Source organism: Python bivittatus, unplaced genomic scaffold (assembly GCF_059951505.1).
Source record: "Python bivittatus isolate LINGU-HERP-01145 unplaced genomic scaffold, Pbiv_v1 ctg000980_np1212, whole genome shotgun sequence".
NCBI lineage: Eukaryota > Metazoa > Chordata > Lepidosauria > Squamata > Pythonidae > Python > Python bivittatus.
This window is the reverse complement of record NW_028277125.1, coordinates 46,012,718-46,027,264: the sequence shown is the minus strand read 5'-3', so window position 1 is coordinate 46,027,264 and position 14,547 is coordinate 46,012,718. Positions and strand designations below refer to the sequence as shown.

The 14,547-nt window shown below is 40.7% G+C and overlaps 1 protein-coding gene across 4 annotated transcripts in view; it reads left to right on the top strand.

The window, feature by feature from the left end:
- SEMA4G (semaphorin 4G) overlaps positions 1 to 12,367 on the top strand; it is a 109,223-nt gene extending 96,856 nt beyond the window's left edge. For all 4 annotated transcript variants that reach the window (XM_007424932.4, XM_025164587.2, XM_015887515.3 and 1 more), the window contains 6 exons: positions 1,457 to 1,601; positions 2,068 to 2,290; positions 3,171 to 3,286; positions 6,960 to 7,114; positions 8,330 to 8,391; positions 9,119 to 12,367. In XM_007424932.4, coding sequence (XP_007424994.1) covers positions 1,457 to 1,601; positions 2,068 to 2,290; positions 3,171 to 3,286; positions 6,960 to 7,114; positions 8,330 to 8,391; positions 9,119 to 9,966 — 1,549 coding nt within the window. In that variant the 3' untranslated portion in view covers positions 9,967 to 12,367. The remainder of the gene's footprint in view (positions 1 to 1,456; positions 1,602 to 2,067; positions 2,291 to 3,170; positions 3,287 to 6,959; positions 7,115 to 8,329; positions 8,392 to 9,118) is intronic.
- The last annotated feature ends 2,180 nt before the right edge of the window (positions 12,368 to 14,547 follow it).

Genomic DNA, 14,547 nt, shown 5'->3' with positions numbered 1-14,547 from the left:
CAAATTTAAAAGACTTCCTTTTATCTTCAAAAACAAATAATACTAATCTTGTGCACCCTCAGCTGTCTTTTTTTTTTTTCTCATGGATCAGCATAGTTGAACTGCGAAATTTGCTGCCCACAGATGTCAGGGTGGCCAAAGGAATTTAGAAGATTTTTAAAGGAGACTGGACAAATTTACTGAGGATGGAGCTACCAGTGGCAACTAATCTTGGTGGCTGCTTGCTACTTCCATTATCTCAGAAAAGCAAGTTTTGAATTCCAGCTCTAGAGAGCAACAATGGAAGATGGTTATCACACTCTTGTCCATATTTTCTGAGTTTCTTGAATGAAACTAGTTGCCTACAGTGTGACACAGACAGCTGGGTGAAATGGGTCCTTAGCCGGATACTCCTGTGTTGAGATTCCAAGATTTCACCTTCCTCTGCATCTTCCCTTTTCCCTTTTCCCTTGCCTTTCCTGAGAGTTAGGCCTTAGGGAAGACTAGTGGGCTGTATTCAACCCATGGGCTATAGATTCTCCATTTTTGGGTCAAAGGAATGGAACACATATAGAAGTGTCAGGGAAGAACTGATATACATGAATATGAAGAACTGATGGATTTGTAGGCCTCAGTATTTTCTCCAGAGCATGACAAAGAATGCTAAAACTTCAGATTCCTTATAAGGTCCTAGATTATGACAAGAAGTCATCTGATTCAGAAACAAAAAATCGAAAAGACTAGCTAAGTGAAAGAGACTGAGCCAGCTCCAAAGAGTGGCACTATATAAAGAACTTGGTGTACAACATATGTTCTAAAAACAGAGGTTCACAAGATCAAGGTAGCATACCAAGACCAATGGCAGGCTTCAGAGACCCTGTGATGAAGTGCTTCCTGGCAGGTTAGCAACAGCAAAAGAAGCTGAGTCCAAACCACTATTTCAATGTCTTATTATGACCCAGAGCAACATTGTAGCTGGGATTGATCAAAGCAACAACTCATAATGCTGTGTGATTTGTAAACCATGATTTATAGCTCAGCATGTTGTATGAATAATTGGGTTATTAAATATGGTTAAGTAAACTGTAATTTGGCCTGTTGTGAAAAGACAGCCTATATCAAAAACACTGTGGGAGATTTAAGGGGCAGTAGTGACTCCTACTGGGACTTGGAGACCCTGACAGCTGCCTGATTGTGTTTGGTGCTATTGATAAACTTGCAGATTACTGACATCGTCTGCCAGACAAGTTGCCTCGAAGCCCCAGTGAATCCTTGTATCTTGCTGTAATGTTGATGACAATTTCTTGGAAGCCAAACAAATATAAAAATGAAGAAGGGCAATCATTTGACTGCAAAAAGGTTGCCTGTCTTAGTCCTAAGGGAATGTAATCCTCCACAGAAATTAAGTTTCCCTTCTCTTGGTTTATGATTGATGGTTAGATTTAGTCCTTTCCTACCATTTCCCTATATTTTCCAGGAGGAGCATAGAGGTGTCTGCTGTTTGTCGATATAACATCTCTGAGGTGCGGGCAGCTTTTGAAGGGACTTACATGGAATACCAAGACTCCTCCCGCAAGTGGTCCCAGTACAATGGGGAGATACCAGAACCACGACCAGGATCAGTGAGTTGTATTCATCTGTATCTTATCTTCATCCTTATCCAGATAAAGTGTACAGGAGTCACATGTACTCCCTTGTCACAAGAGATCCAAGGATCAGGGTGAAATATAAATGGGAACTCCCTGTGATATATTACAGAGGAGTTGTGCCACTTTTTACTGTAGGTAGATGATCAAATGAGGTAGGTTGAGTATGTGGGGAAATTATATGGGAGAGCATTCAGACGTTTGCTGTAGTTTGAAGGAGTACAATTCCATCAACTGATATATCACAGAAGGCCTTAATTTGTATGCTTTAGCTCTTTTGCAAGCTTGGTCCCTCCAGTTGTTTTGGATTATGTGTCCCAACATTTCCAGTTGATAATGATGGGAACTGCAGTAAAACACATCTGGAAGGAACCAGGTTAAAGAAAGGAACATTACAGCTTTGGATCTGGGTGGGCCAATTATAGCAGTTTCCCCTCTGCAGTGCATTACCAATCGTGCCCGCAAAAGAGGCTACAACTCCTCCCAGGATCTACCCAATGGTGTGCTGGATTTTATCAAGCTTCATCCACTGATGTATGAAGAGGTGAAACCTACAGATAGAGTCCCTCTGCTAGTGAAGAAAAATGTGGTCTACACCCAAGTTGCAGTAGACAGAGTCCAAGCCCTGGATGGGCACATGTATGACATCCTCTTTTTGGGGACAGGTAATTGCAACTAAGTTCATCATATGTTTATGTGTGTTTGGGTGTACTCTAACAACTCAAGAAACTTTTAGTTGTTAGCTCCTTTCTTGACTGTATGCAAGAAAGTCTAACCATAATTTCCTTGTTTATTATAAGTTTTCCAAACCTCTATATTCTATATAGTACAGAAGTTTGCTTCCCTAAAACTAAGCTATCTCAGCGTTGCTCAGTTTTGATTGACAAGCAGGTGCTATATTTTTCCTTATAGCAGTTTATATTCAACTTCCTTCTGTGTTGCTTCTGGAGGGAGTGCATCCAGTCCTGCCTCCAAAACAAAGACTTCTCCCTTCCTTGTTTTCAACTCCCCATGCTCAGAGAAGTTGTCCATTTTGTGAATATTTCCCCATCTCTCAAAAATAATAGTTCTTGATTACGAAAAGACACAAATTTAATCCATGTAGAGGAATTGGGAATATTGTTCTGGAAAGGGGCAGGTGGCGTCATGGACACACAGTTCTGGATAGTATTTAGAATGTTGTTAACTCAATTCAGAAATACAGTTCTCAGTAGTGGGAATGGGAGGGTCAGGCAAATCTGTGATTTGTAGTAGTTGCTATAAGTGGCCTTTTGAAATCTGATTTCCTCCAAAAGTCTTCAACTCTTAGAATTCCAATCCCAAGATATTCTGATGATACAGATTTGGGAAGTCTACCCTGCAACACAGACTAGCTCTACATCATTAAAGTGTTCCTTTGCTCCATCTCAATTTGGAATTGGATAGATTTCTCATTTACCAGTCAGGGTCAGGATACAACCACATCCTACAACAAAGCCTTAATGATGAGACTGTAAAGTTAATTTTTCTTGTTGCTCCTTTAAACAATTAACTACCTCTGACTAGGTAATGGCTGGATTCACAAGGCTGTTGTCATTGGCTCCATGGTCCACATCACAGAGGAGATGCAGGCCTTCAAGAACCCCCAGCCTGTGGAGAACATCATCATTTCCAAGCAACAGGTATAAACAGTTGTAGAACCTTCCCCCAATACCATTGAATACAGCACCTTAAATTACACATGTTCCAGTGAAAAAAACATGCATTACAAAAATAGCAAACTCATTTGAGTAGTTGTATGCCAGTGTAAGAATCAAACCAACACAGTCTGAATTTATCACCAAATCATGCCTAGTTTCTCTTTAGTTGGCCTCCATGTCCACAGCAGGCTGGTAGATAAAATAACTGATAGAGGTATTTTACTTTTTCATTTTCAAAAATGGTTTTTTAATCTGCTTTATTTTATTTCACTTTTAATTTATTTTTAAAAGTGGTTTTTAGTTTGCCTTTCGTTATTAAATGAATTCCAAGGTCCATTAATTAGACCTTAGAGCAAATGATACTGAATTTAAAAAAGGATAAACATTTTAGACTTTTATAGTTTGTTTTCAGTCTCTTAACTGAACTCCTTCCAACAGAAGTCCACTCATGATAACCTTGAGCTTTCTTTATTTCTCTAGTGTAATTCAGGTGAAAAAAGAAACAATTTTGTTGTTATCAATATACTGTATAATTGAGAAATAGAAACCAATCATCCAGCAGTCCAGATCTGCTTTCTGTCTGCCAATAGCATTAAAATGTGATGTTGTAGCTTGAAAGAAAGGGTGGCTCTGCTCAAAGCTTGCCCTCCATAAAATAAAGGGAAAAAAATACAACTACAGTAGTGGAATCATGGTGTGGATGAAGGTTCTGCTGGTGATGGTGCCACTCCTAGGTAAAGGGTTGCCTTGAGGGTGTTTATTTATCCTTGTTCTTAGTAGTAGTCCACCCAGTGTATTAACTACCACTTGTCCAAGGACTAATCATGTGGCTGTCCTTTCACAAGTGTTTAGAGCTTGCTATTCTAGTTCCTTTGTGAGGATACTTGCTTCCCAGTTTCTATGGTTTCTTTCCAAGGTCCCAAGCGTCCACTAAATCTTCCAAGGCTGGCAGGTCTTGTTTTGTTTTTTTCCTTGACATCTTTCATTATATGCTTTAATAACTGCTGGAAAGAAAATCAGCACATGGGGATTGTATCTTTATGTTAGCATTTCTCCTGCTGAATTTCTCTGTTCCCATCAGGCAAAAAAGAAGTGACTCTGTTTCAGCTTCATTCCCAAGTTTATTCTAAATTTTAAATGGTATAATTGATTTATGGCCTATGTGAGATGCTGCAGGAGGGAATAATGTTTAATCTGTATGCTTGCCTTCTTCATTCTGGTTCTCCCCAGATAAACTGGACTACTCTTCATCTTCATCCAGCATGGGTGTGAAGAGTTGGAGTGCAACACATCTGGAGGATATGGGAAAGGCTGCCCTAAAACTTAAGTTATTAGTATTGTAGGCATTAACATATCTGGGCTGCAAAAATCCAGGGGAAACTAGATGGCAGCACAGAATCAGAGTTTTCTCTGTGTCTTTGCTGTCATCTAGTGGTCACTTGCAGCCCAGATATGATATGCCCAGGGTGTGGTCTTTGGGCCATTTCTTTGGACAGAACATTTCTATGTTTAACTGAATCTGTTTCTGTGCCTTTCAGTCATATCACCTGGAGAAACAATATTTAGCTAGCAATCCTTTTCTTGGCTCAGAGATGAAAAGAGGGAGTAGCTATACTTGGTTAATTCCTATACGTTAGGATGCTTGCTGGAGGGAAAATGCAAGTGGGATGCAAGGAGAGAGACTGTTTTTTATTTTATGTATTGTCGAAGGCTTTCACAGCTGGAATACGATGGCTGATGTGGGTCTTCGGGGCTGTGTGGCCGTGTTCTGGAAGTTTTGGTTCCTAACGTTTTTTATTTTATTGACTTTTTTTTTTTTGGCCTGTCTTCCATTAAACAGAAAATGTCTATTCCTAGATGTTTTGATATGAAGGTTGCTATTGGACTTGTGTATACTAGGACATGGACTTGGCAGAATAATACTCTTGATCTATGTGGAATAAATGGCTGCATGGGTAATGCTAGCGCCGTGTCCTGTTTCACTGCTTCCCTCTGCTGGAAAAACTCTGATGCTGCAGCCAAGACAACAAAGAGTCTTCTGGCCCTTCAAAGACTAAGAAATCTATGCATAATCTTTTGTGGATCATAATCCTCTTTAGCAGAAATACAGAACGCTGTTCTGAGAGAGAGGTATTCTATTCATAGAAAGAGGAGAAGGATAGAGTAGTTAGAGAGGCCAGAGGCAGAACTGTTGGTACATGGCCACTATTGGTAGGTAATTTTCATGCCCTTTGTTCACATAGCACACCTACCCGAGTAACCATGATTTACTTCATTAACCCAGATTGCCTGGGTTCACATGATACACTACCCATAGAGGCTGAGTTTGTGTTACACGCTAAGCTAAAAGGTGCTTGCCTAGTGTGTGGCTATATGTGTGATATGAACACAGTCATTGGATTTGCTCCCACGTGTTTAACTGGATTAGTAGAGGATTAATGTGTTATGGAAACACCAAAAAAGGGTCAGTTGACCGATTCAGCTAACCACTGAGGGGTTAAACATAGCCCCAAACCAACCAAATCTTGCATAAACTAATTCCACCATTCAGCCGTGCCATAGGAATATCAAAACAAAGTTAGTTGCCTGTTTGCCTCCCTGGTTCTCCAAAGAAAAGATCTGAAGAGAAAGAATGGCTGAAAAAGCAAGCCTCTCCATTACTGTGCCACTGCCAAGGCCTGGCAGCACATAATACATTTCTCAGATAATGATAAATTACAGCAACTGAACTATACCTAGTGCTTTCTGCCTGGCTGATGGGAAGGACAAGTTGGTAGTAAAGTTATGCTAGAATTCTCCTGGTGCAAGAACTGATGGGGTACTGATTATTTCCTGGCAGGTATTTTATGTTCACAAAATTGAGACTTTTGATCCAGATAGTATCACTGTTGCCAGAAGCACCAGTAAAAAATATCTGACTAGGTCAGTAACTAACTGGGGTCTTTGTATTGTGGGAACAGGGTCATGCTTTGTGACCTTTTCTTTTACTGTTCCTCTTTCCATCACCTAACAGTGGCCTTCTAATTCCATCCCTGTATCTACCTGGATGGGAAGGATAAATAGAGTACTAGGCCATTTGCAACCACAGAGTGCTTCCAGATCTTAGTACTAGTACAGGAACAAAAAAATAGTTGGGCAGCTGTTGATTCCATTCACATGACATGCTTAACCTGCTTATTGAACTAGCACACTAAAAACCTAAACAAGATTAACCCCTAACCAAGTTGGTGGAAGCACAGCTGCTAGTTCTTTAATTGAACTGATTAAGTATGCTGTGTTCTTTCTATTTAAAAAACTGTTTTGTGGAAATAAAAACAGAGGTTGGAGCACTGGGAAAATAAGAAAGGGTCACATTGGGTTATCTGGACTCCTTGTACATTTTTGTGAATGAATCTGAGTAATTGCATCGCAGAAGCCCGCTCTGTGTTTTCCTGGAGAGGGTCAGTGGAAGTTTAAGTGGTAAAGAGTCCTGTCCATGTTTTAACATTTCCACTCTTCCGTGTCTTGAGCCTGACCTTGGAATCTTGCACTTTAAACTGCCATTCATCTATAAGTTGGCAGTATCAGTACCCTGCCTGAGCAGCTGGGAGGAACATGACCAACTCGCTTGTCAAGAATATATGCGGTATCTGTGCTAAGTATCCTTGTTTTGCAGAGGAACTTATATGTTGGGGCTCAGAGTGGTGTCTTGCAGTTACCACTGTCCACCTGTAGGCAATACATCTCCTGCTTCAATTGCATCCTGGCCCGGGATCCGTATTGTGCCTGGGATGGCAAGAGCTGCCGAGAAGTAGCTGACGTGCTGGACAGGTATGAAAATGTTGATAGTGAAGAAGAAAATGTGGGTTCAGGCTTCCTGTCTCTAAATGAGGTCAGGCTGTTTTTTTGAGGATGTGCTGCAGCTTCTGCAGCCATCCTGCCTATTAGATCAATAGAGCCACACTAGGTCTGAACTATGCCTTCTCTATCCATTTCATTCAAAAGAAGACATCCAGTAGGACTCTCCTGTGACTTGCTTTGGTGTTTGTTAAAACTTGGCTTAGGTTTATCATATTGAGAGTCTGTTGTAATTCCCAAGCCACTTACAATAATAAAGAACATAGTTGAAAAAAATTAAAAGCATTTCATTATTATTTATTTATTAAATTTCTACGTTGCCCAACTCCCAGCAACTCTGGGAGGTTTACACAAGCAATACAAAAAAACAGGAAAACGGCACAAGACAAAAGAACAACGATGGGAAGGAAAACAAATCCAGAGGGGAAACAGAAAGGAAGAAAGGGCATCAGTTGTCCTCTTCAAAGGCCTGGGCACAGAGCCAGGTCTTTAAGGCCCTGCGAAACCCCGGTAGGATGGGAGCCGTTCGAATTCCAGGGGGAACCCCATTCCAGAGGGCAGGCGCTGCTACAGAAAAGGCGTGCTTCCAAGGCCCCAATAGGTGGATTGTTTAATCAGTGGAACCTGGAGTGCACCAACCCAATTTCAGCTACAAAGTATTTCAACTATTATACACAAGCATAATAAAAGCTGATCCCCTCCAAAAATTAAAAGCCCAAAAATGTAAGGCAGCCACTCATTAAACATAATTAAAAGCAGATTTAAATAAATATCTCCTGTTTCTTTAAATAAATATCTCTTGTCTATTTCTTTATAAAAATACAGAGTTTAGGTTCAGTTTAGGTCTCCCCAGATCCTAAGGATCAATACCCCATATACACAATCTTAGTTTCATCTAAGTTCTGAAGAGCTCTTTATTTTGTGCTGTTATTATGTGCTGGCTGAGTATGTAGGTCTCTATAGACTACATATTAGACTGTGAGATGAAATAAGAAGTGCTGGTGAGATCTACAGTTTGCTTATTGTCCATATTGGAGTGCTTAGCAGGTGAGCGTTTATATATGTGTGTATGTGTTAAAGAATCTGCATACAGGTATGTTAATGCCAGTGAAATTTCACTGAAGTGCCTTTAGCTGCTGCTGCTGCTGCTGTTTCCCAGCTGATCAGAGTCCTGCTTATTCTCACCAGGTCTCTGCTGATCCAAGATGTGCTGCATGGCAACCTGGGCTGCTGGAATGACTCTGTGCAGGGTAAGGTTGTGAGTCTCCTCCCACCTTAGTCTCCTGTTCTTTCTTAGGAATTCTGGCTTGAGATAAAGATCATTCAGAAGAGGAGATCATCTGCTTCCTATTTCTTTTGAACAGAAAGAGTAGCAGATCACTTTTCTTCTCCCTGTGCAGACTTAGTGTTGTTCCTAGATAACCAAATATGACCAATATAGAATAAAAACAAAACCCCAGTTATGCATGCAGAAAATAGTTGATACACATTCAGGCAATCTGCATATAGTTCTTAGCTTTGTGGGTTTCTTCTGCTTTCAAAAATAATTTCCTGGGTCCTGCAAGCAAGTTCAGTGAAGTGATAGAAGAACATGGAAATAGTAAGTAGATTAGAGTCATGGGCATAGAAGGACACAGTCACTGGAAAGAGGTGTTGTATGAAGCGGTTGTGATCATTCCTGTCCTGAGCTTAGATATCTGGGTCTCTGCAAATGCTGTCCCCAGACTGTCTTTTCTTTTCTTTCCTACAAAGGCAAGGCACTTGGTTTGGTTTTTTTAAACCATATTTTCAGAGTTTTGAAGTTTTCATTCTTACCTGAGCACTTGGAATCTTACCTCCTTCAGATTGAGAGTCCCAAGTCCTTCTTCCCTAATTAATTAAATTCCCTAATTAAAGTGATGCTGTGCTCTGACACCTGAATTATTACAACAGGCTGGGTAGTGAGAGCGCCCTTGTCTGTTATTGTGTCTCTTGCAGCTATGCCCGTGCAGAAGAACCGGACAGTGCTTCATGGTGGTGATGTGCTCTTGCCTTGTGAGCAGACATCCAACTTGGCACGGGCGACTTGGATGGTGAATGGCACCAAAGGGCTTGCTGAGGATGGGCAAAGACACTTCCGCTTAGGCGTAGATGGATTGTTGGTGACAGACACACAGCTTGAATATAGTGGGGAATACCAATGCTACGCTGAGGAGAATGGCCTGCAGGCCTTGATAGCCACCTATGCCCTAACTGTGCTGCCCAAAGAACTGGGGCCACAGCCACCCGCCACTCCAGCCCTCCCATCCTGGCATTTGGCCAGTTCTGATGCTGGGAACATGAACTTGATCTACATTCTGGTCATCACAGTGCTGGGTGGGTTGTGCTTCGTGCTCAGCGTTTTGCTTCTCTATGTCTTCTGCATGCAGAGGCACAGGGGCAAATATCACTTGGGGGGTCCCCAGTCATCCAGTGTAGAGCTGCAGACTGTTTCCTCAAATTGTCTGAGCAAAGGAAGGCAGGATGAAGAGGAGCTGAGCCCGTATCCAGATGGCTGCCTTCAGATCATTCCCGGAGAAGCCACTACCTTGGCCTTGTCACCCAAAGAGACACCTCTGGCCCTGCCCCCTCCCCCTCCCCCTCTCCCTGCTGAGTTCACCAACGGCATTTCAACATTGCCCAACATGCTGCGCAAGATGAATGGCAACAGCTACATGCTCTTGCGACAGAATGAGGAGCCATGTACTTCACCACTGTACAACTCTTTCACTGAGGAGCTGAGCAAAATTCTGGAGAAGCGGAAACACACCCAGTTGGTAGAAAAACTGGATGAGAGCTCTGTGTAAGGGGGAGAGAGAGTCCGGGTGCTGAACTATTCTCTCTCACCACTCCACGATTCCGCCTCCTCAGGCCAAAAGAACCAGTGTTAGGACTCAGCAACTACCTCCGGAGCGGCCCTCCGGAGCCGCCACAGACTCCGCACTCATTTCTTTTACCTTGTTGTTGTCTTTTTTGTTGTTGCTGCTCTTGATCATTTTGTTTTCCAATTGCTGTAAAAAATGGAATCTGTTTAAAAGGGAATTATATTTATATAAAAGGCTGATCAATAAACAGGGGCCACAGAGATTTGTTGGGTTGGTCTGGTTGTCCCCTACTTCCTTCCATCGTGAGGCATCTCCGAAAGTGCCATTAATTTCCTGACTACAGCCTACCAGCTAGAAGGAGTCTTAATAAAAAGTGAAGGCTTAGCTACAATTTTAAGAAGTTGGTAGCAAAATTTGATAAAACCCAAATGTTCTCTAAACCACAACGATTTACGGTTAGATCACGTTTCAGATACATTTATATACAGTATGTATGATTTCTTTTTTATGTGAGAATTGCATTGAAACTGTTTTTTTTAAGGTGAACTTTGATCATGAACAGTGATAGATGAATCCTCCCTCAAAACTTGATTTACCTTGAATAGCTTTAAGCATTATTGTTGTTGTTTCTCTGTTTTACATGTACAATTTATATTCATAGCTGTTGACCGGTGTCAGTATGGTCAAAGGATAGGTCACCTCTGGTCTTTCTCTCAGTAGTCTAGCCAAGATGGCCAGAGGAGAGATAGTGAGAGCTGTAATTCAGCAACATCTAGAGGGCTGTAGGGTGCTACCAGCCAATAGTGAGTGGCTATAGAAAGAAAGATTTGCTATGTCATAGCATGGCTAGGCAATTCACTGGATGGTTAAACCCTGACATTTAAATTCTAATGGCCATGAACTATATTAAAACAAACCTTCTGCCCATTAAATGTAGCTTACAAATGTTGAATGCCACCTTGCTGGGACAGAGTAAAGAAATGAACAATCATTAGTCTCAGAGCCAGCCGGACAAATTTGGGTTACTCTTTTATTGATCCACTTGAACTTTCTTCTGTTTCCTTCAATGTGAAACGTTTCTACTCTTTGTCTGACAATACATCTCACACAAGAGAAAAATGTATAAATTTTGGATTTAGTGAGGTGCAAGAACAGATGTTTAGATCTTGGTGTTAGGGCATGTCTTTTCTAAAATCTATTGCATAGAATATATTCTCAATCCAGATTTAGTGTAGTGGGAGAAAGAGTAACATCTGCCAGACTTCATGAGACAAAGCTATTTATGCCTAATATGGAGAACACTGAAGTTTATTTTATTTACTTACTTGGGTTTATATGCTGCTCTAATCGATGAAAACTCAAAGTGGTTTACAAAATCCTCATCAGTAAAATGATTTTTAAAAAGTACATCAGATTGACAAAAGAAATAAGAAGATGAAACAATGAATTACAATTGCAATAAACTTTTCACCAAAGAAATAAATATCAACAAGTGCTACAGCAAAGGGTTTCCTTCTTCACAATATCCCAGCCATCCCCTGAGTTCTTAAGGCACTGCAATATGGTAGACTCCAAATGTGTTGGCTGTAATCCTCAGAATTTCCAGAAACAAATCCCTGTGCTTGCTGTAGATATGGAAGTTGTAAACTAACACATCTGAAGGGACCCAGTGGGAAAGATTGTCCCAGAACCATCTAAAAGTCATCTAGAGCTGCCTTTGTTCTAGCATGAATGAGTGAGGATCCACATCATGGAGTGAGAAAAGGAGAATCTGCTAATGAAAAAGTGACTTCAGTGGTAGAAAGTAACATTTTATTTTTAATTTCGATCAAACCTAATCTGAATTGGGAATAATCTCTTTCACTCCAGACCACTAGAATTAATGGTATGGGGATATGGGCCCTAATACAGGGTGTTGTAAGGATTTCTAAAACATCTATATGGAACATTAAAGAATGGTGCAATATGAATACTGTTATTGTGATAATCATGCCTATGATGGTCTTCTCTAACACAAGGAAGTTGATTTTCTTATTTTTACATAGCATTTGTACTTGGATAGTTCAATATATGCTGTAATTTGCCTGTTCCAGCTATATATAAGATATCTTTAAGAAACTCATTAATAACTCTCAAACTTTTGTTGTTCAGATCACTCAAAAATTGCTGAAGGTGTTTGTGGGCCATATTAAACTTTTTTTGTTGTGTTACTTATGTGTACAGCTAAAGGGCATGCAAAGATATTTTTATTCTGCAACTTTGCTGCAGACCATCTGAATGAAACCTCACAATCAGCTTGAAGATCTTTGAGTATCCAAAACACTGACAGCAAAAGTTGCTCTTTGAGCTTGGTTTCCATGATAGAGAAATGGGAAGCTTCAATATATTTTCACTTCTGTTACAGCTGGAGTGGATGATAGGTTACCAGATAGCATGTAGAGTATTTTTCAACTTTCATAGTTTTTTTGGCATGACTATGTTGTAATTTCATGGAGAACATTTGGGCTATTTTAACAGCTTCATGGATGTCAGTCTACACAAGCCTCCTCTTAACTTGGACATTATGGTGGAGAATTCTGGATTTGCAATCCCAACTTGTCTGAAGGATGTCAGTCTGGCAAAACTGGCTCAGAAGTATTAAGACAGCCTTTGAAAGAATTGTGCTTATTCATATAGAAGGACCATCTGTTGCAGCATCTTGTCTCCTAAACTGGGCAATTAGCTCCCCTTGAGAAGCTTCCAAGGACAAAGAAATGCTTCCCAATGGTTGAATCAAATGTTTCATGACATGTTGCTGCCCTTACCCTCACCTCTAACTGTCCAATCTTTTTTAAAAGCAGTTTTGGCCTTTACAACTTGTGGCAGCAAATTCTGTAAATATGACTAGATGGGTGTTGTGTAGTTCCCACTTCCCTTTGTCTGTCCCGGATTTAACACCAATTAATTTTGTTCCTTCAGACTACCAGCACTAGTTTTAAGGAGGAGCAAACCTATTATTTTATGTTCGTGTGTGTATGTGTATATGCATGCACATACTTTATACATCAAGGCTGCCAAGGTGTGTTGGGGGACAGTTAGGAATGGCATGAGGGGATTTCTGGCAAGATGTCTTTTACCTGTCATACAGTCCTGAATGCTTCACTTTCCAGTTTCTCTCCCTATAGTCCACCATGTGCTTTATAACCCCATCCTGCAACTGCACCAGGCAGTATTGCTACCTTTCTTTTACAAAAAAAACAGAAACAAAATATCTCCTTTCATCCCTCTTCCTTTCTTTGTATGAGTAGACCCCTAGAATTTTGACTGCTCTTCTTTCAAATTGACAATAATCCTTTTGAAATGAGGCCACCAAACTGTATAATGAATTCTAAATGTACCATGTCATAGATATATAAGCATTATGATATTGGTATTTTGATGTTTTTAATACACCCAACACTAATTTTCCCCCCTGTTGCTACTATGCACACTCAACTTTTTCTTTCATCTATCTGCTACCTCAACTTCATCTCCCCACCCCTGCCCCACAATCTACTCAGGTCCTCTGTATGTGGGTAGTGGGGAATTTTTGTCCCCTTATGAAGCACACTGCATTTAATCAAACTAAGTATTTTAAGAACTTTTGAAATTGTTTTTTAAAAAATGAAAGAATAATACTGGCTCTGCCATAATCAAAACCCCATTCTGATACTTTCTTTAGTAAACATATTGAAAACAAGGAGTTGCTTGATGGGCAAATTGTTCAACAGAAAATTGGCTATATAATCTGAATAAATTGAGCCCAGTATCAGATGGAATGCAAGTTTGTGGGAGTTTCCCTTTCACAAACTTAATAATATGCTCAAACTGAAGATGAATTGCAACAACATCCAGATACATATTGAAGGAGGGGACAAACTGTACCCCTGACAGATGTTTAAATCCTTAAATGAGGTATTTATCTGGCAATGGCTCCTTCTCTTCCTGTATTAATTCTATTTAGGCTTCTGCACAAAATGTTTTGCACATCCCTAAAAAAGGCTTTCTCTCAAATACCCTAGTCCAAATCATACAGGGTTTTAAAAATACTAACCAGCACTAGGTATTTCACTTGGAAAGAAATTTATTTTATTTTTATTTATTTATTAAATTTCTCCCCTGCCCATCTCCCCCCAATGCGGGAACTCTGGGCGACTTACACAAACATTAAAACCATAAATATATATAAATACATAAAACATCAATTTAAAAACATTACTAAAAAGAAAAGGAGAGTCCAAGAGATGAAGAATCTGGGGCTGAAGACAGCAGGCCTCTATGGGGCTAGCCATCCCCACGCTTGAAGTATTCCCTCCGCACCCCAGGCCAAGTGGCAGAACCAGGTCTTCAAAGCCCTACGGAAGGCCAGGAGTGAGGGGGCTAATCGCACCTCCGGGGGCAGAATGTTCCAAAGAGCGGGGGCTACCGCAGAGAAGGCCTGCCTTCTGGACCCCACTAATCAGAGTTCTTTTACTGAGGGGGTCCAAAGCATGCCCTGTGTGATCGGGTGGGATGGGTTGAAGTCATGGGGGAGAGGCGGTCCCT